A 25,068-nucleotide genomic window follows, 5' to 3' on the forward strand; every position below is an offset into this window, starting at 1 on the left:
TTTAAAGACCCTATCTCCAAATAAGTCACATTCTGAGGTACTGGGGGTCAGGGATTGGATTTGAGGGACACAGTTCAGCCCATAACACCCACCAGGTGCACCCCATCTCCTGCTTCCCCCGGCTTATATTATGGGCCAACTCGTCTCTTGATTTTTTGTTTTAGAATCTCATCATTCACATTTGCAGCTTATCATTTAGTTTTGCTTGTATGAAAAGCATTTCATACTCTATGAAGTCTCCTGGAATTTGCTTTTTCTGTCAAAAGCTGTTTCTAAGATTCATTCTTGTGAGTAGCTATTGTTCATTCATTTCATGGCTTTCTCTTTCTTGGCCTTTGGGGTCCTTCCCAGGTTTTGCTAAAATGAGTGAGGCTGCTGTGAATGTCTCTGCCCACGTGTCCTGATGCAACTCTGTTTCTGAGACTCCAGAAGGGAACGGTGGGGGTCACTGCACTTGGGAATCCAGCCTGACAGGAGAGCAGGCTGCTCTCCCAGATGCCACAAGTTCCCATGGACACCCTGACAGACGAATGAGCTACGGGCATGAACACAGGGGTTCCCAGACTTCTTCATTTTTGCCAACTGAGCAAGGGTAAAACAGTATCTCATTTCAGATAAAACTGTATTTCCCTGCTAGCTGGTAAAGTGGAGCATCTTTTTATATCTTTATTGGCCATTTTTTTTCTCTACTGGGAGTTGTTGGTTCATATCTCTTGCCTATTAATCTAAATGTAACTATTGTCTTAATCTTTTAAAAATTGAATTATAGGAGTTCTTTATGTATTCTGCATATTAATCCTCGTTGGATTATATATTGTGGATACTAATCTTTATTGGATATGAGAATTGCCAATATCTTCTCTCATTTGGGGCTCAACTTTTAATTTTCCTTATGGTATCTTTTAGATAAACAAGAGTACTTTTAATGTAGTGAATTTATCAACATCTGTTTTTATGGTTAGTACTTTTATATCCTGTTTAAGAAATCCTTTCTTAGCCTAAGAACAAAATAAAATTCACCGATATTTTCTTCTGAGAACGTGTATAGAATAAAGTCTAGAATCGACATACAGCGTACATGCAGAACATATTCCTCACTCCCTTGTTCGTGGAAGGGTCGTTCTGAATGGCATCACCTGCCATGACCATAGCAGAAATCCAAAGTGATCATTTTACAACAAGGCGGGCCTTATGTTAAAATCAGTGTGAAACTCTTCAGGGGCTCTTGTAGCTGACACTTCTGGTTGCCTGCTCAGCGACCAGTCACCCCTTTCCTTACTTCTAACAGTACCTCCATTTGTTTTCAGGTATTGTGGTGGCTTTGTGATGTGTCAGTGTGGCTAGGCTGAACTGCTTCTCCAGAATTCTCTTTCCTGCAGGTTTCCTAACTCGGCCCCAAGAGGCATTGTGCATGAGATTTGGGGGGTAAGGGGGAGCAGTGAGGTAGCAGCTGTAATGATTGTATACTTGGACGGCCAGGGCAGGGGCCCAGGTGCGGCTGCAGCTCGCACACAATGTCCTTTCTCTGCCAGCTCACCTCACTGGTGGGGGGCAGGCGTGCAGCTAGTCTGTCTCCCCGAGTCTTTTAGCTTCTCCAACTCCTGGGCTGGGTGTGTGTGTAGTTCTGTGACCATCGGTGCCACGTGATCCATCCATCCTCGTGGGTTCCAGCTTGGGCTCGCTGGTCCCCGCTTTACCTCGACCTTCCCTTCCTGAATACCTGCCCTGCACACTTCAAGCTGCAGCATCAGGCGGAGGGCAGCAGCCTTCAGAGATTGTCCAACCAGCCTCCGCAATGGCAAAGGTCAAATCCCTTAATGACGTCATCCTCTAGTGGCTCGCCGCCTGACTGATAAGAGGTGTGCAGACCCTCTACCTGAGTGCTTGAGAAGTGGCGGGGGCGGGGGGGGGGGATCCAGACCCACAGAGAAATCCTGATTGGTCCGAGCCCTGTGGTGGTATCATTTCCCTTCTGCTGATTGGTCTAGGTAGCCGAAGCGATTCCGGCCAGATCTCAGAGGCAGTTACTGGGGGCTTCCTTCTCCTCCCGGGTGATGGGCGTTCGAGTGACCACTGCAACCGGGACAGCCATCCTGTGACCCCCCCAAGAGAACGCAGGTCTAATAGCTGCAGACGGGAAGGTATAAAACGGGAAGGACTTTCAAGTTCTTGACACCAGATGGTCAACTTGAAATGCGAGCCTTCCCGTGTGTAAGCTGCGGTCCCCCGAAGAGCCCACCACAGGTGCCCCGCCGCCCGCTCCGCAGAGGCGCGCGCTCGCGCATCACGACACTCCGGGCTTCGGCACACATGTCCCCTTTGTCCGGAACGCTCCACCTCTGTGTGTGTCACCGACTGCCCGGCAGAGGAAGTCGCGGGCAGCAGGCCAGCGATGCGGCTGCGGGCGGACGGCTGGAGTCTGGATGAGTGCCGCGTGCGCAGGCGCACCAGACGCACCACGCGCCTCGCGACTGCGCGCCTTCCGCGCGGCTTGGCGCCTGCGGGCCTCCGTAAGGCTGGGCGTCTCCATAGCGACCGCGTGGGGCCGCCAGCTTCCACTGTTGGACTGCTGCACTCGGCGCCCAGGGCGTGCGGGCGTGCGGGTGGGCTGGCGGGTGCCGAGGGTGAGGCGGGGCTGCGGGCCCGGGGTCGGGGGCACCACGAGAGAGGCTGGGGCGCCGGGTGATGGGGGGCGAAGGGCGGGCCGGGAGCGGGGGCGCATCCCGAGAGGCTGGGAGCACCGCGGGCTTGCGGGGCGCGGAGCTGCGGGGCCCCGAGGGCGGCCCGGCGCGGTGGAGAAACCGGGGAGGGCGTCTGGACCCGGAGCCGCCTCCCCGACCCCACGGACCCCGCCCCGCCCGCTTTTAGGCCCTGTTGTTTGGCTCTCGGTTCTGAGGCCTTCTCCCTGTTCAGAGGTTTGCGGGAGGTTGAAGCCTCTCTCTCCCTAATTCACAGAAAAGGACCCCAGGGGAGGCCCAGGGTATCCAGGCAGCGCAGGCCGCCTGCGGTGGGTTCGCCCCCCCACTCGTTAATTGCTTGACCTTTGGGCAGTTCCTCGTGTTCCTCACCCCTAAAATGGAGGGAGGTAGACGCACACACGTTTCCCAGGAGTTCTGTATCAATGAGCGAAGGCTTCTGAGTCCTGAAACATTCCAGTGTTGGTTGTTATTGCCGGATAAATTGGGAATTAAACACGGACGTGTGCCTCACCGAATGAGGTTCTGGTGAAATACAATTCTTAAACTTTGTGTCGAGCAAACTATTGTTGAACAAGTAAAATTCAAGGTTCTAGTTGGACCGGTTCCCACCCCCAGCCTAATTTGGGTGCTAGCCAGACCCAGCGCTGAGCGCGGAGTCAAAGCGGTAACCTGAGCTGTCAGGATTCTCCGTGGAGCGGAACACTAATGGAAAATGCCACAGAACCGCGGGGCAAATAAGAAAGTGCGAACTTAGGAACCCCACTGCATTTAGGGAAGAGCTACATTAGCTTGTGCGCTTTGAAATCTTCTGACTTGTTTTCATCCCTAAAATAGCCATTGCATTTTCCAGGAATTAAAAGTTAAATCTTGGAACTCCATGGTGCAAAGGGAGGAGCAGAACATTTTAATCTGAACCTTCTTGCAGCCCAGTTTGTTTTACAGAAGTCAAGTTTATGATACTGATTATTAGAAACAATGGTCTTTGTAAGCAAACACAAATCTGCCATGAGCTAGCCAGTGAGAGTGTGCCCGCGTACCTAGTTGTTGCTGCATCTCCCCTCCCTGTCTGCAGGTGACTCCAGACCCGGGAGGATGAGCCGTGGTCCCCGGAGGATTGCTTCCCCCTGGCTGACGGATGGAGGGAAGCAGCTCCTGCAGGGTTGCCTGCGGGGCTGCTGATCCGGAGAGCGGCGCTGGTCAGGCTAGGAGCAAGCCTGCATCCCCCTCCAGGGACGCTCACGAGGGTGTCAAGGGAGTCATCCTCTCTTCTTCAGCAATTTTAGACTTGAGTCAAAGTGGTCTTCACCATTTAGAAGAGATCTTTAAAGTTCTCAACCTCAGAGTGAGTGGGACACCTCTGGGGCATGGTACGTATGTGCCACATAGACGTGGTTGAAGGCTCTTCTTATGTGCAGTTTTCTTTTAGACAGAAATTCGAGAATGAGATAGAGGAGGGTTAATTTGGGGTTTTGTGTGCTGCTCTCATGTCCTCTGATGTCACAGATGATGAAGGCTCTGATGTCCTCTCCTGGGTTTGGCGGGGGGCACTTGCCGAAAACACCCTTGGTCTCTTAATCAAAACACAACATCCCTAAAATAAGTGCAGTAAAAACTGTCACCCACAGCTTTGCAGATGTCACAGGCTTGACTCTACCTGGTGCCTTCACCAGGTCCGGCCCTTGCCTGCTTGAGATCTAGTGGGTCTGTCTCCTCCCGCGATTTCTAGAACAAGGTTCCATCACACAGCCTTGAGGGGAGACGGTCAGGGGCCCTCGCCAGCAGTTCTCTCACTGCCCAGCAGTCATGCAATTTCCTTAAACCTCATTTTGTCCTCACCTGGAAGATGGGAATGAGAATCTATTTATGGGTTATTAGGAGAATTAAATGATAAGCATATAAGGCACAGTGTCCTCACCATGGTACACACACCCACGCATTGCACTGTTACCCTGTCGATTGACGGTTTTGAGTGCTTTTACAAAAGCCGTGTACTTCGATTTTAAGTAGCTGCTTAGTTTATTAACCCCAGTTGTGTTAGGCACCCTGTTTTTCCCGTCAGGCAAGCACTGGTCTTGCTGTCTCTTTCCTTAGCACTGACCTCCATGAGTGATTACTGGGTCATCCTGTAATGCACCACCTTTAATGAAGCAAATGCTCTCAGCTCTGAACGAGGAACCCAGCAGTGTCATGCATAAAGAAAGAAGGAGGAAATTCCAGAGCCTTCTTCAGGCTTAATGAAGGAACTTTATAACTATTTATGCTTCTCAGAAAACAGAGACGTCCATATACGTTTTACTCCCATGGCAACAAATCACTGAGTGAGGTGACCACTCAGAGTGGTGGACTTTTAGGGGTTACGGGTGCATTTTGCAGCCACAGCAACACTCTCTGGAGCCACCATTATCACTTCCAGAGACCCTTACGATCAGGGAACACAAACCCCCGTCTTCACACGGCCTCACGGAACCGAGGAGGGAGGATGGGCTCGCGCGATGCAGTCAAACCGGCCCCTGTGGGGCGAAGGCGAATGCTAGCTTGTCTTTCTGAGATTTCCTTTTCTGGTGTTTACCAGGATCTGTGGCTTCAGCGCTGAGCCCGAGAGAGCAAGAGCCTAAAGCTGACCTGGCGGCCAGGCCAAGAGTGGCTCGGCGCGAAGGCGTCCACACGCTGTGTCCAGTCTCCGCTCGCTCCCCAGAGGCTGCGCCCGCCACCAGCAGGGAGCGATGGTGCCGCGTCTTAGCTGCTCAGGGATTGTGTTTCCAGCGTATTTGTGGAGTGTGGTTTCTAGCCAGTGTTTCTCAAGTTTCTGCCGTAAACTTGAAGGGACTTGGAAGGTGGTGTTGGCAGCAGAGTTGGGAGCTGAGAAACTGGTGGAGAAGGAGCAGCCTGCCGGCGCCGCGAGCTGGGCTCCGTGGGCTTTAATAGAGCAACGCGGTCGTGACGGCTGGTGCTCACCTGCGCTCCTGTGTGCCAGGCGCTGCTCGCTTGCTGCGCCTGGCACATGCCAGGCCGCTGGAGCACAGAGAGGTTCGGGAACTTGCTCTAGGTCACACAGCTCACAGGTTTTCGAAACTTAGATTTGAACCCAGGCAGCCTGGCTTCCAGACCAGTGCCCTTAACGTCTACACTCTGCTGCCCTGGTAGAGACACATAAATACATACGTGTGTATAGGACATGTGATCATGGAAATCTGTGCAACGTGTATCAACAGCATTAGAGAAGGGATTTCTGTGTCACCCACAATCCTGCCGCACTGTGACTGTAAAATCGTACTTGTACATATCGCGGGGCGAGGGTCAGTGTGCGTGTGCTTTGTCCTCTCTCCTTCCGTACTGTCCTATCTCATTTACGATCCCACCTAAGGGCCCACTGGGTGTTGTACCGGACTTCCTGACGTGATGGTTACTGGCTGTTTTTGTGCGGCCGTTGCTGCCGCAGAGGACGCCAGAGCTAACTCGGTGTGTGTGTCCTTTAGTTTCCTCTTCAGTGTCTCCTTGCATGAGAACCAAGGCCCGGACGTGGCTCCTGCCCTCGTTCTCTGGGCAGTGTGGGCCCGGGAGGGAGAATAGGATTCAGACACACTTGGGGATGAAGTTGCATGTTAAAGGATAGCCGATGGGAGAGGTGTGATGTGCGCAGTGGTGGCATCTGAACTGCCAGCCGGGCGAGACGCCGCGTCTCCAGGCCGGGAAGCCACTCTAGCAGCCGCGCGGTGAGGCCTGGCCTCGTTTTTCTGACGCTCGTGTCTCCCGTTTAAACGATTTAAGGATAAATGTTATGGGTTTTCTTTTAACTTGGTGTGTATGATTGCAGTCACTAGTGGAAATGCTTTGAGGATGTGGCATGTTTTAAAATTTAGTTGGTTGACAAAAACATTCTTTTTTTTCTCCCCCTGGAAGCAATTGCACCTTCAGCAAAACGCCCTCTGCACGATTCCTGAACACTCCTTTCAGTGGCTGCGAAACCTCACCTGGCTGGACCTCCGCTCTAACAGGATCACAGCGCTTCCTTCTGGGATCGGCTGTCACAGGTGAGCCGCATGTTTCTTTTCCCAGGTTAGGGGGTCATCGTCACCTCCTTCAAATGCCCGAGTGCCTGTTCTTTGGCTGCCTGGCCGCACCCCACCCCACTGAATGTCGACTTTAGAGCAGAAGCGTATATTGGGGTTTTCAAAGCTGGCTCGGAGGTGCGGTGGCTGCAGGTACCAAAGGCACCTGTATGGTTATAGTTTAGGACACGTAGCACCGCAGAGCACGCTGGCACCACGGCACCTCTGCTGGATGGACCACGCGGCTTTTGCAGCCGGTTCCATCTCTGACTCCCTCACGTGAAGCTGCCTGAAGGGTCAGAAATACTGTACTGAAGAACCTGGGGGTAAGATGGGCATAAAGACACAGACCTACTAGAGCATGGACTTGAGGACTCGGGGAGGGGGAAGGGTAAGCTGGGACGAAGCGAGAGAGTGGCATGGACATATATACACTACCAAACGTAGGGTGGATAGCTAGTGGGAAGCAGCCGCGTAGCACAGGGAGATCAGCTCCACAGGGAGATCAGCTCGGGGCTCTGTGACCACCTAGAGGGGTGGGATAGGGAGGGTGGGAGGGAGGGAGACGCCAGAGGGAGGGGATATGGGGACATATGTTTATGTGTAGCTGATTCACTTTGTTGTAAAGCAGAAACTAACACACCACTGTAAAGCAATTATACGCCAATAAAGATGTTAAAAAACAAAAACAAAAAAAACAAAACAAAAAAAACAGAACAGAAATGCTGTCTGTGAATTAAACCAGCGGCTTTGCTCCCGAGGGCGGGCTTTGCTCCCGAGGGCGGGCCCGCGTGTAGCTGCGCTGCTTCCTGGCAGAGAGTGAGCCATTCCTCCTTTTCGGGAAAATCGGAAACCCCAAAGCAAGCTCTGTGCCATCCAGCCACATTCCTGCCACTCCGATGCCGCGCGTCTCCTAGTACTCCCACTTCTAGAACTGGGGCCAAGCTGCCTACCCCCTTCACCCGCCCCTCCCAGCAGCCACGGGTCAGCCGGCACCCCCCAGTCCTGGAGCCACATGCGGCGTGAGGCCCCCCCGCTCTCCTGGCCCCTGTGCCTCGGTGCCCAGTCCTTCTGTGCCAGCTTCTTAACCTTTAGGAAACCTCACGACGTGAATTTCAGACACGCCTTGAACACGAGTGCCTGCTGAGCAGAGGGAAAAGCACGTGCAGGGGCCGTGCGGTGGCCGTGGCCGTGGGGACGGGAGGGGCGGCAGGGAGGCCGTGTGGTGGAACAGAGGAGGGAAGGGGCAGGAGGTGCCTGCAGAGGCAGTCGACCAGAGCCGGTAGGTGCGATCGCTAGTCTGAATTTCATCACGAAAGAGACAGGAAGTCACAGACGGTCTGAAGGGAGGGACGGGGCTTTAAGATCACTCTGAAAGGAGGGGTGAGCGTGCCGCAGGGTGGCCAGTTAGGCTGCTGCAACCGTCCACACAGGAGAGCCGGGGGATTCAGGTGGGATGGACGGCGTGGGAGGAACAGAGGGGTCCAAGGGTGACCCCCTTCCTGCCAGAGTCATTGCAACCCCCGTGAAATGGCAGAGTAGAGGCGCAGAGGCCCTTCAGTTGCCTGAACTATTGCTCACTGGCTTTAAAAGTATGTTTAAAGAAGTGAGTATCTTGTCTGTGTAAAATAGTAAGAGAAAATCCCCGTGCGCCACCCGTGGCTTGTCAGGCTCTTCAGGGAAGCAGCTAGTTTCTGTCGACAAGTGGGTGTCTCCGGCAGGGTGGGGACACCCCCGGGAGCTGTCTTCCTGGAGCTCCCGGGCCTTCCTGGACCCACTGGGTCGGCCCCGGTTGCCTAGAGCAGTGTCCTCAGCTCCAGCCAGCGCGTCTGCCAGCGGCAGTGTGACAAGCAGCTGTGCCTTCTCTGCTTCCACCTGGTCCCCGCCGGCGTGACCCGGGTGGCCCCAAGCGTCTCTGAGTGTGTGTCAGGGAGGCTTGGGGAGGCTCCGCTCTTCACGGGGTCCTGGGCTGATGTGTCGAGGGCAGTTTCATGCTTCTGGTCCATGGCTGTCTTAGCAAAACGGCACTCAGTTCTGGAGAGTAATTGCTTCTCAAAGGATACCAATAAACTAGGGCTTGTGCTCATAAGCACTATTCTTTATTCTGAAATAAATACGTGGTCTCAGATTTTGGAAATCTTTGATTTTGCCAGTCAAAGCCAGCTGCTTAATGCTGTCTAAGATATAATTTTGCATGTGATTTATAACCAGTTATATCATTAAAATTAGATCAGCTTGCTAAAGAGCTGAAACATTCATTAGAAATTTTAAGTAATTATGGGCTTATTGAAAGGCTTAAACTTTCCAAAAAGCCTAATTAAAACAAAGCCAGTGTTCATATTCTCCCCGCTCTAAACGTCTTAGATGTGTAAGCTTGCTAGCAGGGAGAGAAGGTTTAAAAAGGTACATCAGTGTATATGCTTCCTTAGGCAAGCAGCTCCAGTCCAGCATATAAATGCGTGGCGTTCAGTTGAAAGTCAGTGAAATGAAATAATCAGTGGTTTACTGATAGCATTTGGGAATTTATCACTTAAAAGTGTGCACAAGAATATTTTAATGCATTATTATATAAGGTGGAAAAATCCCCTGTACACTTTCAGGTTCATAGTTGGCTAACATGCCCCCCCCCCCAACAAACAAACAAATAGACAAACAAGTGGGCTGGAACATCCTTGGCTTTGAGGAAGGTGTGTTGGAAGGTCCAGGGTACGTGGCTGCCTGCACATCCTGTTGAAGAATCTTAGAAAATCGAACGCTGTCCTCCTTGGCTGCTTTTGTATTAGCAAAATTAAAAGGGGACTAAACCAAAACCAGTACGTTGAAGTAACAATGTTTAACTAATTTGCCTTTGTGTTTACCAAGGAAAGTTTAATTCCCCAAGTTTACTTTTTAAAAACTTTAAATAATAGGAAAATCCAAGACACTAAAGGGAAAGAGAATTGTCTAATCCTCAGGTAATCCGATTTTCCTTTGGGGCTGCCAGCCAAAAAGTTAAACTTAGTTTAAGTGAATACTTACTAGAGCTCTCAATTCTGTGTCTGTGAAACTGTATTTTCTTCTTTCACATCTTGGGGACTCTGGTCAGTGTGATGTTGAATTTTAATTTTTTCACCTTCCAAGGAAAACGAGACGCGAGACCGCCCCGCCCTCTAGCCGGAGCATCATTTGCCGGTGGGGTCTGCGGGGGGCTGTGTGTCTGAGGAACGGTTTTGGGGAAAGGAAAGCTGAGGATGTGGGTACAGGTTAGCCTCTGCTCCCCATTGGTCTCCCAGGGCTGCTCAGGGCACGGAGCGTCACACCCAGTGACAGAGAAGGCAGGCGGAGCTTCTCTGTCCCTCCCGGGCTGTGAGGTCCTCCCCCGTGAGGCAGCGGCTGTGTCTGCTGCAGGGCAGGCGTGCGGGGCGCCAGACTGTCCCTGGCGATTAAATAGTGCCTCGGCCCCAAGGAGTCCCCAGTCTCCCGGTGAAGCCTGGGCGGAGCGGGGCGGGGATGGACGCCCAGGAGAAGGGGCCGTCGCGCCCCTTGGCTGAAACACTGAATGAGCCAGGGCATTTGAAATCTTTTTACACCAGATTTTAGCTGGTGATCCCTGAAAGCAACTGAGAAAGAGAAAATGATCGTTAATAACGATGGAGCCCTGATGAAACGTGGAAAAACAAAAGCAGCCGAACGAAAGGGGCAAGACGGAGTTTAATATGAACTATTTATCGTCCGCTGTCATTCAACTAGTAAATGTTTGTTGGACATCTTCTACCTATCTATGATATGTCTTTTGCTAAACCTTGTAAGGGATATTAATAGCTATTAAGGGACAGAAGAGATCCCTGGTCAAATACTGGGAGAAACACCCCTTCACCATGTTTCCTGGCTTTGAGACTTCAAAGAGGCCTTAGCGTGCGAATTATTCATCTCTAAGCAGAGCGGATACTCTGTCTCCTGGACATCTTTCCGTGACTGTTCTCAGCCAGGGCGATTGTGCCCCAGTGGACATTGGCATCACCTGGAGATCCTGTGGTTGTCACAGCTTGGGGAAGGGGGCGTCCAGCGGGGTGAGGCCAGGAGGCCGCTAAACACCCACCGGGCACGGGACGGTCCCCCCAGCAAAGAACTGCCTGGTCCCGAGTGTCTGCAGTGCTGAGGCCGAGAGCCTGACCAGATGCTGAGACGTGGAGTCTATTTGCTGGTGGGGGCAGAGCGTGGGGTAAACGTCTGCGTTGAAGCCGCCCCCTTAAAGAGAAGACAGATGAAGAAATGTGATGGTCATTTGATTTTCTGCTTTTAAATTACATAGGTTTTGTTTTGCTTTAAAGGCATTTGAAAACTTTGCTTCTATCCTATCAAAATGTTACCCGTGGAGCTGGGTAAGTGCTAAAACAATAAAATAAAAGATGGTTTTAAATGGGGCCTTCTGCAGTTACCAGACCTGTAACGGAAATACAGGCCTGAGCCAGCAGGGAAGGCCAGCCGATGCTTTAAATCCCTTCCACACCATCCTCCTGGCCCCTGAGATAACATGGATCCGATCGCAAGAGCTGATACTGCCGTAACGTGTGTCCTACATGCGAGCACAGTGTACGAACAACGCAGATGCGGAGCCCCGTACCTGGTGCTCAGGGAAGATCGGCATCAGGCCTTTGTGGAGCCAGGTGTGCTCGTGAGTCCACCTGCCCCGCTCCCCCGGCCGGCGTGGTTTTTGTTCTTCCTTCATTGCTTTCCTTGAAAGCTTTACCACTTACTATCCCTACACAATACGTGTTTACAGGGCCTTCCTTTCACACTTTTTCTAAGTTGCATCGTCCCCTGTGTATTCTTGGTGACCTGGCGTTTGGGGGCTCAGCACGATGTCTTTCAGGTTTGTCCACGTGGATGTGGACAGCTGTTGTGTGTTCATTTCTGTTCATTCTCCAGTGAACGGTCAGCTCCGTTGCCTCCTTCCTGCCTTTTGTGCTGCTGTTTTCCTGAATTTTGCTTTTATATTTGTAATGGATCCAGGAGACACTCTTTAAACTGTCTTATTTGTGTTTTCTCACATGGTCGCCCTTCTGGTGCTCTTCATTTCTTCTTGAAGTTTCGTGCTTCCATCTGGGATGACTGTGTTGGCCTAACGATCTGTCTTTTGTGTTATATTGAGTCTTACTGTAATGAATTATTTCAGGATTTTAAAAGGTCATCTTTATTTTCCCTTCGTTTTTGAAGGTTGTTTTAGCAGACTGTATAGGCTCCTAGACTTTAGGCATCGTGACTGCTTTAGAAATATCTTTATTGTCTCGTGGACTCCATTGTCTGTCGAAAAGTCAGCAGTCTTCCTGGTTTTCCCTTAGAAGTAATACATCTTTTTTCTCTTGCTGCTTTAAAATTTTTCTCTTTTTGTTTAATTTTCAGCAGTTTGTTTTTGTTTTTATAAATTTATTTACTTATTACTTATTTTTGGCTGCGTTGGGTCTTTGTCGCTGCACGTGGGCTTTCTCTAGTTGTGGCGAGCGGGTGCTGCTCTTCATTGTGGTACGGCGGCTTCTCTTGTTGTGGAACTTGGGCTCTAGGCACATGGGCTTCAGTGGTTGTGGCACGCGGGCTTAGTTGCTCCGCGGCATGTGGGATCTTCCAGGACCAGGACTCACACCCGTGTCGCCTGCATTGGCAGGCGGATTCCTAACCACTGCGTCACCAGGGAAGTCCTCATTTACAGTTTTTGTGTTTTGCCGTTTGGCTTGACTTTAAAAACTATCTTTGCTGGCATTCACCCTCCTTCTGTTTGGTGTCACGATGGATCCAGTTTGCCTCTGGCTCTAAGTCAATTGTCCACAAGCAAATTGGACAAATATGTTCATTTCTAGTCACTCCTTAGGATTTTTTTTTTTTTTTTCGGTACGCGGGCCTCTCACTGCTGTGGCCTCTCCCGTCACGGAGCGCAGGCTCCGGACGCGCAGGCTCAGCGGCCACGGCTCACGGGCCCAGCCGCTCCGCGGCACGTGGGACCTTCCCGGACCGGGGCACGAACCCGCGTCCCCTGCATCGGCAGGCGGACTCTCAACCACTGCACCACCAGGGAAGCCCACAAGTAGATTTTTTAAAGAATGCAGTAGAGAAACGAGCAAAGTGTAGGATAGGCAGTTCACAGGTGAGGAAGCCCCAGTGGCGGTAAATTCAGAAAAGAAGCCCGGCTGCTCGGAGCTCTGGGTGTAAACAGCCGCCAGCACCGCTCGGGAAGCGGCCGGCAGAGCAGAGGCCTCAGGCAGCAGGCTCCTGGCCACTGCTGCTGCCAGGGCGTCAGCTGCTTGGAAATGTCTAGTCAAGTTAAAAATACTGGTTTCTTGGAAGACTTCTGGTGTCCCGCCCCACAGAAGTAAAGCGGTCAGATCGCAGGCCTGTCCGTACAAAGACCTGGGTTTGTGGCTTTCAGCATCGTCGGCATGCCCACCGCATCCTCTGTCCCCCGGCCGCGCCAGGCCCTCCCGCGTTCGGGCTGCACCCGTGCGCTCTGTGGGGTCGCCCACGTCCTGCCCCCGGAGCCTGAAAGGAGGAAGGGAAGGGAAGATTCCTCCCGCGTGGGCAGGGGGCCTGAGCCTCCTGACTCATCACCCACTTTTCACAAAGCCTTGCATTTTCATTTTTCACGATGCTCTAAACCCGGCAGCTGTGCCAGTGACCTCTGAATCCATCTTATCGGCCTGAAGGATATCCCTCGTCTGCTTGACACTCAACATGTAAAACTCGGGGTCAAGGGACTTCCCTGGCCGTCCAGTGGTTTAGACTCTGCACTTCCAGTGTAGGGGGCCCGGGTTCTATCCCTGGTCAGGGAACTAAGGTCCCACATGCCGCAGAGCACGGCCGAAAAGTAAAACAAAACAAAACAAAAAACTTGGGGTCGAGCCTCTCTCAGCCATTAACAGGGCACCGTCCTCCTCACCTGCTCCCCAGGGTGCAAGGTCCTCCCTCCTCTGTACTTTGCGATAACCGCAAAATATGGCTGGGGTTTCAGTCCAAGTCATACACTTTTCCAGGTTTTAAAGATAAAATTAAATGTCTGACTTTAAGAAGTACACCTAGTGGCTTTAGCACTAGCTCTTCTCCCCGGGTTGGAACACTGTTGAGGAGAACCCCGCTGAATGGCAGCGTGCCGGCTCCCGGGCAGCCAGCAGAGAGTTTCAATTCTGCTGCGTCTGCAGCCTGGCAGCACCGCGGGGGGAGAAGAGCAGGGGAAAGGTCGGACGTGGGTCCTGCGCCCCCTCCCCCGCCCACCCGCCCCCCTCCGTCCTCCCTCCTCCGTCCTCCCTCCTCCCTCCCAGCCTTCCCCGGCGCTAGGTCCTTCTAAGAGTCAGACAGGTGCTGGGGTGGAGCTGACCACGCAGGCGGACGGGTCCCGCCCCGGTAACCCGCTTAGAGGTGACCGGACAGATAAGCCCCGCACCGACCCCCCCTCGCCTCCCCAGGACCCGCCCCCCAGCCTCTCCCCAGCCCCGCCCTCGCCCTGTCCCTGCAGCAGCTGTGCTGCCCTGACCCACACAGACATACGAGCGCAGGAACGAGGAATTCACTAGCGCCGGTCCGTCCGGGGGCGGGGGCCGCAGCGGGCAGCAGTGGTCGAGGGCCCTGGTGTGTTTCCACTCGCGTCCTTGTTACGTGGGCGCAGAGCCCCCAGTTTCTGGCGCTGAGGGCAGGATCGTACCAGGGCCCCGGGGCAGGACAAGGCTGCCACGGGATGGCTGGGGTGGGACGTGGCAGAGGTCACAGGTTCTCAGGAAGCCCCGGGCACCCCAGCAGAGCAGTGAGGACACACCCCCAGCAGCAGGGTGTCGGGCGCCCTCGGCAGCACGGGGCCGGGCCTGGGAGCCCAGGGCGGTGGGCCTCTGGGTGGGAGCCGCGGAGGTCAGGGCGCAGGAGGGCTCCAACCAGACGTCCAGTCGTGGCCCAAGGAGGGAGGGGGGGAAGGAAGGTTCTGGAAAGGCAAACCTGGTAGATAGAGAACCAGGGAAAGGGGAATCGGGGGGGAGACGGAGGAGGGCCACTTTGAGGAGGTGGATGAGCAAATCCAGATGAGACACACCAGGTCCAACTGACCAGAAGCCCAGGCGTGACGTCCGCAGGCCCTAGGAATGAGGAACCCGCTAGCATCTGTAGCGCTGTTTAAACATATTTTGTGTAATGCTGCAGCCTAGAAGTTTTAAGGAATTTTGTTGTTTTCAACATAAATTGAGGTGGCCTGTGAATTCTTACGGAGAGTTTCCAGAACCACGACAGAACTACCCTGTCTTCCTCTGCCCCTGGACATGGCCCCTCCGCCCAGTAAAACCTGTGGCGGCTGCTGGGGAGAGCAGAGAAAGCATCCTGCAGGAGACGCTGGACGGTAGCCATCTGGAGCTCGCAGGGTCCCTGAGAGCATGGGAGCTTGCCTGGCCTTGGGCGCCGGGCATGGGGTCAGGGGGCTAGTTAGCGGGACACACCTAAGCTCCAGCCGTGCCCGCGCGCGTGCAGGAGGCCCTCCTTCTCACTCGGAGTCACAGTGGTCTTTCTGTAGCAGAAAAGCCAGCACTGAGTTACTTCTTGCACGTTTTCAGTTTGTTTGTGTCCGTTTTGTTGTGTCATTGATCCAAGCTGGTGAATCTATAATTCAGGTTTTCCGACGGCGAGGCTTTTTCTACTTTCCCCACTTTATTAGTCAGGCGTGAGCCCTCGTGTGTTAGCTTGACTTAGCGGTTTAACACAGGGCTGTACGAGAGGCGCGGGGCCCCGGAAAGTGTGTTTCCGTCTGTCGCGCTGGCAGCCCCGGGCCGCTGAGGAGCCGTCCACCCGCCCCGTGTCCTGCGCTCGGCCTCACCCTGCGCCGCCGGCCAGCCCGGGCCAAGGGTTGGGGACCCCGGCGTGTGGGGCACGAGTGTGCTGCACCCGAAGCCGCCTTGGCGTTAGCGGCTGTGCATTCCCGGATTCCTGAAACCGTCTCGCTGCGTTTCCAGGTGGCGTCCAAGATTCCCTTTGCCACTGACCTGATAGGTAATGAGAAAATACCGATGCATTCGCCTGGGAAACTGAAACAAAGCAAAGAGAAATCACTGCAAGCAAGTCAGGAAATGAGGTTGGTACCGGCTCTGATTCCGTTCTGCCGGACGCGGCGCCCTCCGACCTCCCCCTGCAGATGCATCTCTTCCGCTCCCCCCACCTCACCCCCGGCGTGCCCTGGGCCCCTCCTGCAGGTCCAGGTACACTCAGGGACAAAGAGCAGGAGAGCCGCGATGCCGCCGCTTTTCCGCTCTCACTCCCGCAGTGTCCACTCGACCCCTAGAACGCCGCCCTTCCCGCCCCCCCGCGCCCCCGGGACCGCGGCTTCTCGGGGTCCTCCTGTGCTGACACTGCCCTGACGCCGGGCGCTGCGCCCTCGGCCCCCTGCCGACCCAGAGTCCGCACCGGGAATGACCGAGGGGGCTCCGCGCTGCCCTCCCCGCCTTCCCGCCGCCCCCGTCTGCACCAGGCCCACCGCGGGGAGGCACCTCCACGGGCTCAGAGGCCAGAGCTGAAGTAAACCGGGGGGGCTCGGGGTGGGGGGACCCGCCTGCCCTGGGCCCTGGCACTGCCCCCACCGGGGGCACCAGCTCTGCTCTGAGGCCTGGGGGAAGGTCATCACGCTGTGACCTGTGCACGGCAGCGGGCTCATTCTTCCCTCACCCCTGGAAATCGGGGAAACGTGGCAGGTCTGCGCCTGGGGCTAGCCCAGCCACGTGGGTCGGCGTGTGCTCTCATGGCCTCCGGGCGACCTCCGTCGCCCCCGTGGGCCCTCAGCAAGCCACAGCAGACGACATCTACACGGACGCCCCTGCGCCGTGGGCAGGGTTTCCGGAGAGCTGGGCTCTGAGATGCTGGGCGGGCAGGCCCTTCACCCAGCGTCTGTCCTGCGGGGCTCAGGAGGCCGCTGTGCCGGTGGGGCGGGGTCTCGGGAGGCCCGGCCGGGGAGCCACCAGGCTCTGCCGCCCTGCCCACTGCGCGCCCGACGTCCCGCGGGAGGGCTCTGGGCCATACGGAGCAGACGTGTCTAAAGTCCTACTTGAGGCCCTGCTCTGTTCCTCTCTGAGGGTTTATTAAAACTGTGTGTTTCATATGAAAACAAAGACACACCTTGTCCCTCGCGTGCACAGCGTGCGGTGTCCTCGGCGTGTAGCATCTTATGTGAGCTGGCCTAGCAGCTGTGAGCGCAGGAGCGGGCGGGAAAGGCAGCCTGTCCGTCTGTGGGCCGGTGGCCGACCGGGGGCTGGCCGAGCAGCCCCAGGACTGCTGTTTTGGCCAGAGGAGGAAGGGAAAATCCTCCCTCCCTGTTCGGATAGAGTCCTTTCCTCATGCCCTTTGTTTCCCCAGTGCCTTCCGAGAGGAGAACTTAGAGGAAAAGCTGAAACAGCACATCCAGCAATTGCAGGAACGAAGAAGCGGATTCCGAGGGTCAGCGCCTCTCGAGGAGATAGGGAGGCCCACGCAGGACTTGGAAATTGTAAGTATTTGTCAGCTCGACTTGAAAATAAGTGCTTTGATGACAACTCGAAGGGAACCGCACGTTCTCTAAGCTTGTGGAGTCCTCCCAGCGTCACGGGTGGCCAGGGGATAAGGAAACGTTCCCGCAAGCGTGCGCCCCCGGGTGCCGGCAGCACCGGACGGACCCGCGGCTGCGGTCCTCCCGACACGCCCACGTCTGTGTGGCAGGAAGGCTGCCACCAGCATCAGTCCGTCCATCCGTCCATCCCACAGACGTAGATAAGCACCTAGTGCGTGTCTGGAGTGTCCGCCGTTACGCGAGTGACGCAGAGATGGAGGAGACACCTTCCTGCCCGCCCAGCGCCTAGTCAGCCCATCCCCCGCCCTCCCCGCGAGCACCCAGGCCTCCGGGCATCCCCATCAGCTGCCCCCGCTGCCCACGGGCGCTCGCTCTCCCAGCCTCAGGAACACCTGCCTGTCCTCCCGGCACCCAGGCCCCAGCTCGTGGGCCTGTTCCGAGCCGCATGTCTCACCCCGGCGCGGTGGCCGGGAGCCCCTCTCCCGGGTCTGCTGCCCCAGGGCTAGCAGCATCGTCCCCACCGCCTGCCGAGGGCTCTGTCACTATTGTCCCCTCTCTTGGGGCCCACAGGGATGAGGGGGAGGGAAGGAACGCAGGCAGGGGCTGGGGCGCTTTGTAGAGGCCCCCACCCTGCTCAGACTCTGCCCCTCTTCTCAGACTCTTTTCCTTCCCAGCGCTGCCTTCAGAGGAACCTTTATTCTCTCCAAATCTATCATGGAGGGGAGTAACCTCATTCTTGGACAGCCCAAACCCTACCTCTTAGGGCTTCTGAACAGCTGTGTCTCATCGCACTGCTTCAGATTAGAGACTCAAAAGTCTGTTTGGTGTTGGGAACAGCCCTATGCTCACAGATTTCATAACCTATATGAAATGAGTCAATTCCTTGAAAGACACCATCAGCCAAAACTCAACAGGGGAAGAAACAGACAATCTGAATAGACTGATAAATATTAACGAAATTGAATCAGTAATTAATAAGTTTTCCAGTGGGTTCACCGGTGAAGTCTACCAAACATTTAAGGAAGAAATTGTATCAACTCCCTTCCAGAGGCTAGAAGCAGGGGGAATACTTTGTAACACGCTCTGTGAAGCCAGCATCGGCCCCAGTACCAAAAGCAAGGGCATTACATGAAAGGAAAACTACAGACCAGTCTCTCTCATGAACAAAGATGCAAAAACCCTCAACAAAATATGAGCAGGTCAAATCCAACAATGTATAAAAAGAATTACGAACGACCAAGTGGAATGTATCCCAGACATGCAAGGCTGGTTCAGCATCTGAAAGTCAGTTTACATGATGCATCACATCCACAGGCTAAAGAAGAAAAATCATATGATTGTACCAGTAGATGCAAAAAAAAAAAAAGCATTGACAAAATCTAACACCCATTCATGATAAAAACTCTCAGCAAACTGGGAATAGAGGGGAGCTTCCTCAGCTTGTTAAAGGACATCCACAGAGACTCTACACTAACATCATACTTAATGGTGAGAAACTAGACGCTTTCCCCCAACGTCAGTAACAAGGCAGCGGTATCCCCTCTCACTGTTTCTCCTCAGCATCTTTGTTCTTAGATGGCATGATTGTCTGTGTAGAAAATCCCAAAGAATTGACCCAAAAAATTCCTGGAACTAGTAAACAGTTATAACAAGGTTGCAGGATACAAGGTTAATATATAAAAGTCCATTGCTTACCATATACCAGCAATGAACAAGTGGAATTTGAAATTAAAAATACAATACCATTTATATTAGCACCCAGAAAACGGTGCTAGGTATAAATCTAACAAAATGTACACAAAATCTGTATGAGGAAAACTACAAAACTCTGATGAAGGAAACTAAAGAAGAATAAATAAATGGAGAGATGGTCCATGTTCATGGATAGGAAGACTCAGTAGTGTCAAGATGTCAGTTCTTCCCAACTTGTTCCATAGACTCAACTTAATCCCAGTCAAAATCCCAGCAAGTTACTTTGTGGATATTGACAAACTGATTCTAAAGTTTATGTGGAGAGGCAAAAGACCCAGAATAGCCAACACAAGTCAGAAGAACAAAGAGGACTGACACTACTCAACTTCAAGACTTTCTATATAAAGTTACAGTAATCAGGACAGTGTGGTGTTGGTGAAAGAAGAGACGAATAGATCAATGGCACAGAAGAGAGAGCCCAGAAATGGACCCACACAAATACAGTCAACTGATCTTTTGACACATGAGCAAAGGTAATAAAATAGAGCAAAGAGAGTGTTTTTCAACAGCTGGTGCTGGGCCACCCGGACATCCACATGCAGAAAAATGAATCTAGACACAGACCTTATACCCTTCACAAATATTAACTAAAAGTGGATCACTCTTACCAGACTGTGTACATTGAATATGTACAGTTTTTGTATATAAATTATACCTCAATAAAGCTGTAAAAAATGGGTCACAGACCTAAATGTAAAATGCAAAAATATAAAGCTCCTAGAAGACAACATAGGAGAAAACCTAGATGACCTTGAGTTGGTGACGCCTTTTTACACAGATCATCAAGGCGTGAAAGAAAAAATTGGTAAGTTGGACTTCATTAAAATTTAAAAATTCTGTTCTGTGCAGGACACTGTCAAGAATAAGACAGACAAAGACTTGGAGGAAATAGTTGCGAAAGACGTATCTGATAAAGCACTGTTGTCCAAAATATGCAAAGAACTCTTAAAGAGTCAACAATAAGAAAGCAAACAACCCAATTAAATAATGGGCCACAGATCTGAACAGACAGCTTGCCAGAGAAGATATATAGATGTTAAATATGCTTATGAAAAAATGCTGAACAAAATACTTCACCACCAGTGGGAACACAGAGCAGTGCAGCCACCTTGGAGACAGTGTGGCGGCTTCTTACAAAACTAAGTATACTCTTATCATACAGTCCAGCAGTTGTGTTCCTTGGTGTTTACCCACAGGAGTTGAAAACTTATGTCCACACAGAAACCTGCACACAAATGTTTGTAGCAGCTTTATTCATAACTGCCAAAACTTGGAAGCAACCAAGATGTCCTTCCGTAGATGAACAGATTAATGAACTGTGGTCCATCCAGACAATGGAATATTATTCAGCGTACAAAGAAACGAGCTAAGAGGCCATGAAAGACAGGGAAACACTTGAAATGCGTATTACAAAGTGAAAGACGCCAATCTGAAAAGGCTGCCTACTGTATGATTCCAACGCTGTGACATTCTGGGAAAGGCAGAACTATGGAGACAGTAAAGAGACCAGTGGTTGCCAGGGGTTGGGGCGGGGGAGGGATGAACGGGTGGAGCACAGAAGATGCTTAGGGCAGTGAGACTACCCCGTGTGACACTGTGAGGATGGAGACGTGTCATTATACATTTGCGCAAACCCACGGGAGTACAACACTAGGAGTGAACCCTAAGGCCAACTGTGGGCTTGGGTGGTGATGTGTCAGCCTGGGCTCATCAGTTGTAGCAAATGTCCCCTCTGGCGGGGGGTGAAAACTACAGAAATAAAGTCCCGTGTGAAGTGTGGGTACCCGAGAGCCACGCACACGGTTCACAAGACAGTCTCGACAGCGTGTGATGCACCACCAGTGGGGGGAGGTGGGCCCCTCGGCCAGGAGCTCGCATCAGGTTGGAAGGCCAGGATGTCTGCGTCTGGTGAGAGGGCCGGCTGATGCCCGGCAGGCTCTCCCTCCAGGTGTGCGTGGCCCCTTTTCTCGTGGGTTAGTCTCCAGTCCCCCTGCGGCCCCACCAGACAACAGGAGAGGAGCAAAGTGATGTAGCTCCTCAGCACAAAGGAAAGGGAGAGGAGAGGCCAGCTCCTCCCATAATCACAAACAGAGCACGGGCCGCCCGCTGGAGGCCACGTTTCCCAACACCCCTTGCACTGTGTGCGACGGCCTGTGACTACGATCTGGCCAACAGGACAGGAATAGACATAGACGTGTGTGTGAACTTCCTGAGCTTGTCCTCCCCTCCCCCTGCTGGAATGCACAGGCGATGGTGGGAGCTGGGGCAGCCATCCCAGACCCTGAGGTCGAGAGTGTGGAGTGAGGGGCAGAGTAACGTCCCCACGCTGACAGCGGCCCCCGATAAACCGCCGCACCTGGTTCAGCCTCCCCATCTGGGCCTTTGTTCCAGCCGCTGAGCCTGTAACCTAACCATTCACAGGCCAGCTTGGTTCTGGAGGAAGAAAGCCACCTGCTGGTGTGACACGAGGGCCTCTGAGAGGGAGGCTGGCAGGAAGCGAGATGGCTGGTGCCACGGGGCCCACAGACTCAGCACTGGAGGGGCTGAGGGTGGAAGGTCCACAGCGCCCTCACCACCCTGCTCAGCTCCCCTGCCCACCCAGCAGGACGCGCGGGGGCTGGACCCTCAGAGGTTGAACAAGGAGGCGCCCCGCGGAAGGAGGGCGCCACGCGATGCCTTCCTGAGCGCGAGAGCCATGAGGATGAGGCCGGGCGCCTGCTCCACCCCGTTGAGAGCGGGAAGGGGCCTGTGAAGAAGACGGGCGGAGACAAATGCCCTCAGAACCCTGGCTCATGGGCCCCCCTGCCCCCCATCCTGACTGACCAGAAGGGCCGCAGCCCAGTGGGTACGGCGTTTCAGTGCCTACTCCTTGCGTGGGTGGGAGCCGGGGCGCTGGGCGCTCGGGGAGGGACCAAAAGGGCCGCCTGGAAAGGTGCAGACGAACTGAAGTCCTCTGGGCTGTGATGGAAACAAGCTGTTACAAAAGGGGGCACTCAGGTAGCTGAGAACTCGGAGTTTAGTGAAAAGTACGGCCAAAATTCCTAAAAATTAAAAAGCCTAAATCAACAGGTGAGGTCGAGCAAATCCCCCAAGAAGTAGAACAAAGACGAAAGGAGGGATGGAAAGCAGAGATGAGTCAGACCCTAGGGTCGACCGGAGAGGCCTGACCTCCGAGATGCTCTAGAAACTCACGGGAAAACCCAGGGAGGTTCAGGAAACAGTCTGTTTCCAGGCTGCCAGGCGGCCACGGGCCCAGACCATCCCAAACAGGCTCTGAGGTCCTGGAGCCCCCAGGGAGGGACAGGGCACATGCAGAGGCTGGGCCAGGCGCCACGTGGGGCCCCGGGGATGTCCCTTCCCTTCCCTCTGGAGCTGGAAGAGCGGGCGTGTCCTCCCAAGACGGGGAAGAGACCCCGGAGGAGGAGCCCGGCCCGAGGGTCTGCAGGGGAGCCAGGCGAGTCCAGGGCCTGATCCTCAGATCGGGGAGGATATTGAGGACTTGTACTGCTCGGATGACCCCAGGACAGGACGGGCGTGGAGAACTAAGTGGATGTTTTTAAAGGAGCAGTCAGCTCACAAAGAGTACACATCTCTGCAGGAAGGAAACCGGAAGCAGTGGGTACTTAGTGGACAAGTAGCAGAGGTTTCCCTGGGCCTCACAACACAAGCTCTGGATGTTAGTTTAACCCAAGATTGTGGGAGATCTTAGGGGACGAGGCGGTGTAGGGGTCTCAGGGGTGCCTGGGCTGGAGGTGGGGGTCCAGGTTATACCCCAGGGAGACAGAGCTGAGAGGGCGGCGAGGGGAGGGAGGGGAGTGCGGAGGACACGGCCCCCCTGGGGGATGGGGAGGAAGGGAGGCCCCGCACAGAGACGCACCTGCCCTCAGACTGGCAGGAGGGCCCACGACTTTTGCTCTGGCCACCTGGTCCCCTTCGTTCTCCATCTCACCGCTTTCTGGCCCAGCTGATGGATCGGGGTGAGGCACGCTGAGGGGGCTCCCCTTCGGGAGGGCAGCTCTGGGCCCAGGGGACAGATACCACCCGTCACCCAGCACCATCCCCAGCCCTGTGGCCAGGCTAACCTGACCCCTTCCTTTCTCCCCAAGGCCAGGAGGCTGGCAGGATGAAGTAATGAAACTAAAACTGAGGTCAACCTTGAACAGAAACCATCAATGTACAGCTCTCCTGGAAGCCTTTCACTTGGCCCGACTTTGTTGCAGCCTCAGGGTATATATATATATACATATATATATATATGTATATATATATATACACATTTTTTGTTGTTGTTGTTGTTGTTGTTTGCAGTACGCGGGCCTCTCACCGCCGTGGCCTCTCCCGTTGCGGAGCACAGGCTCCGGACGCGCAGGCTCAGCGGCCACGGCTCACGGGCCCAGCCGCTCGGCGGCACGTGGGATCCTCCCGGACCGGGGCGCGAACCCGCGTCCCCTGCATCGGCAGGCGGACTCCCAACCACTGCGCCACCAGGGAAGCCCCAGAATATATTTTTTAACACGAACTATTAAGAACCTGAAAAAGTTCACAGATGCTAATGACAGAGTATCACTGGTACAGACTGAGCATCTTCTCACCTGGAAAACAGGCCGGCAGCTCGCTGCCTTCCCAGGGGTCGCCCCTGTGTGGGGCGTGAGGTTTACGGGTCCCCATCTGCGCTGCCTATCCTGAGGCTGCAGGAGGTCTGAGCTGCATTAAGAGGAGAATACGGTGACCGCCACGTGGCGTCCGTTTGCAGCCCGTCGGCTGGCAGAACGTGGTGTCGGCACCTGTGCCCCCCGACCCTGCTCACACAGCGGGGGTCAAGCGTTCACGACTGACTACAGTGCCGTCCGAGGTCCCATGGGGCCGTCTTTGCCGGGGAGGCAGGAGTGCCCTCCTCCCGCCCAGCGGTGCGCTCCCCCTCCCTGGGCGCTGCCCCTCCCCTGGCCCTGCAGCACTGCCAGGCCCCGTCCCAGGCCCCCGGGCTCTCACCCAGAGTCGGCCCGACTTAAGTCTCTTGTGCCGAACGTCTGATTAGATGTGAAATAAGGGCTTGATCTTGAAAAGACCTTTGATTCGATTTCTTTAACAGATGTAGGATAATTCAGATTTTCTATTTCTTTTTGTGTCAACTTCTTTGGTAGACATGTTTTTCAATGAGTTTTTCCATTTCATCCAAGTTGTCAGGTTTATCAGCATAAACTTCTTCATAATATCCTCATATTTTCTCAGTCACTTAGGACCTGTAACAATGTCCCCTTTCTCATTACTGATGTTGCTCCGTTTTCCTTAATCTTGCTAGGGATTCGTCACTTCTGTTAATCTTTTCGAACAACCACGGTTGGCTTTGTCGAGTTTCTGTTGTGTTTTCTGTACCATTGATTCCTTTTCTTCCCCTTCTTTTCTGTTTTCTTTGCGTTTAATCAGTGCTTAGAGGGAACTTCACCGCTTTCAAGTGCATATGTCACAAAGGAAGAAATATTTAAAATCCATACCCTGGGCTCCCAACTCAAGAAGCTGGAAGATGTGTTAGTTACCTGTTGCTGCATTAACAAGTTACTCCAGAACAAAGCAGCTGGAGAAGTAGATAAATAACAATAAAGAATTATGAATAATTATATTATGTATTATTATATATTATTATATTAACATTGTGTAATAATAATAAATATTTGTTGTCTCTCCCAGCTTCTGAGGGTCAGGATTGGGAGTGGCTCGGCTGGCATTTCTGGTTCAGTAGGGCCATGCTGTTTGAAGGCTCACTGGGCTGGGGGTCTGGTTCCCCATGAGTCCGGTCCTGGGAAATGTGTGAAGACCTGCTTCATGGCTGCCGTACGACCTCCTCTGGGAAATGTTCCGTGTGACTTGACAAGAATCTACTTGGATGTAGCGCTGTGTGTCCAGTCAGGCTGACTGACGGTGTTGCTCAGACCTCCCGCATCCTCCAGGTCGGTTCATCTTGTCCCGTCAGCTGGATACCATTTCCAGCCACGGTTGTGGCCTCATGTATGTCTCCCTTTAGTTGTGTAGGCTGCTGCTG

At 53.6% G+C, this 25,068-nt stretch overlaps 1 protein-coding gene across 4 annotated transcripts; it reads left to right on the forward strand.

The window, feature by feature from the left end:
- The first annotated feature begins 2,541 nt into the window (after positions 1–2,541).
- On the forward strand, positions 2,542–24,708 carry LRRC27 (leucine rich repeat containing 27). 4 transcript variants are annotated; one of them, XM_028481672.2, is made up of 5 exons: positions 2,542–2,624; positions 3,772–4,041; positions 6,600–6,730; positions 17,090–17,219; positions 24,456–24,708. In XM_028481672.2, exons 2-5 carry the CDS (start codon positions 3,835–3,837, stop codon positions 24,621–24,623), a joined length of 636 nt encoding a protein of 211 aa, XP_028337473.1. In that variant the 5' UTR covers positions 2,542–2,624; positions 3,772–3,834; the 3' UTR covers positions 24,624–24,708. The 4 variants fall into 4 exon arrangements, with proteins under 4 accessions (XP_028337473.1, XP_028337474.1, XP_007101250.1 ...); XM_028481673.1 differs by lacking the exon at positions 24,456–24,708 and adding an exon at positions 19,881–20,987; XM_007101188.4 differs by lacking the exon at positions 24,456–24,708 and adding an exon at positions 17,954–19,972.
- Positions 24,709–25,068: the final 360 nt, after the last annotated feature.

This window comes from Physeter macrocephalus, chromosome 20 (assembly GCF_002837175.3).
Source record: "Physeter macrocephalus isolate SW-GA chromosome 20, ASM283717v5, whole genome shotgun sequence".
In the NCBI taxonomy this organism is placed as follows: domain Eukaryota; kingdom Metazoa; phylum Chordata; class Mammalia; order Artiodactyla; family Physeteridae; genus Physeter; species Physeter macrocephalus.

Coding starts and splice junctions, on each gene's coding strand:
- LRRC27 (XM_028481672.2), top strand. CDS start 3,835: ATGGAGGGAAGCAGCTCCTGCAGGGTTGCCTGCGGGGCTGCTGATCCG. Junction 4,042..6,599: donor TTAAAGTTCTCAACCTCAGA/GTGAGTGGGACA, acceptor TCCCCCTGGAAG/CAATTGCACCTTCAGCAAAA. Junction 17,220..24,455: donor CCACGCAGGACTTGGAAATT/GTAAGTATTTGT, acceptor GCGTTTAATCAG/TGCTTAGAGGGAACTTCACC.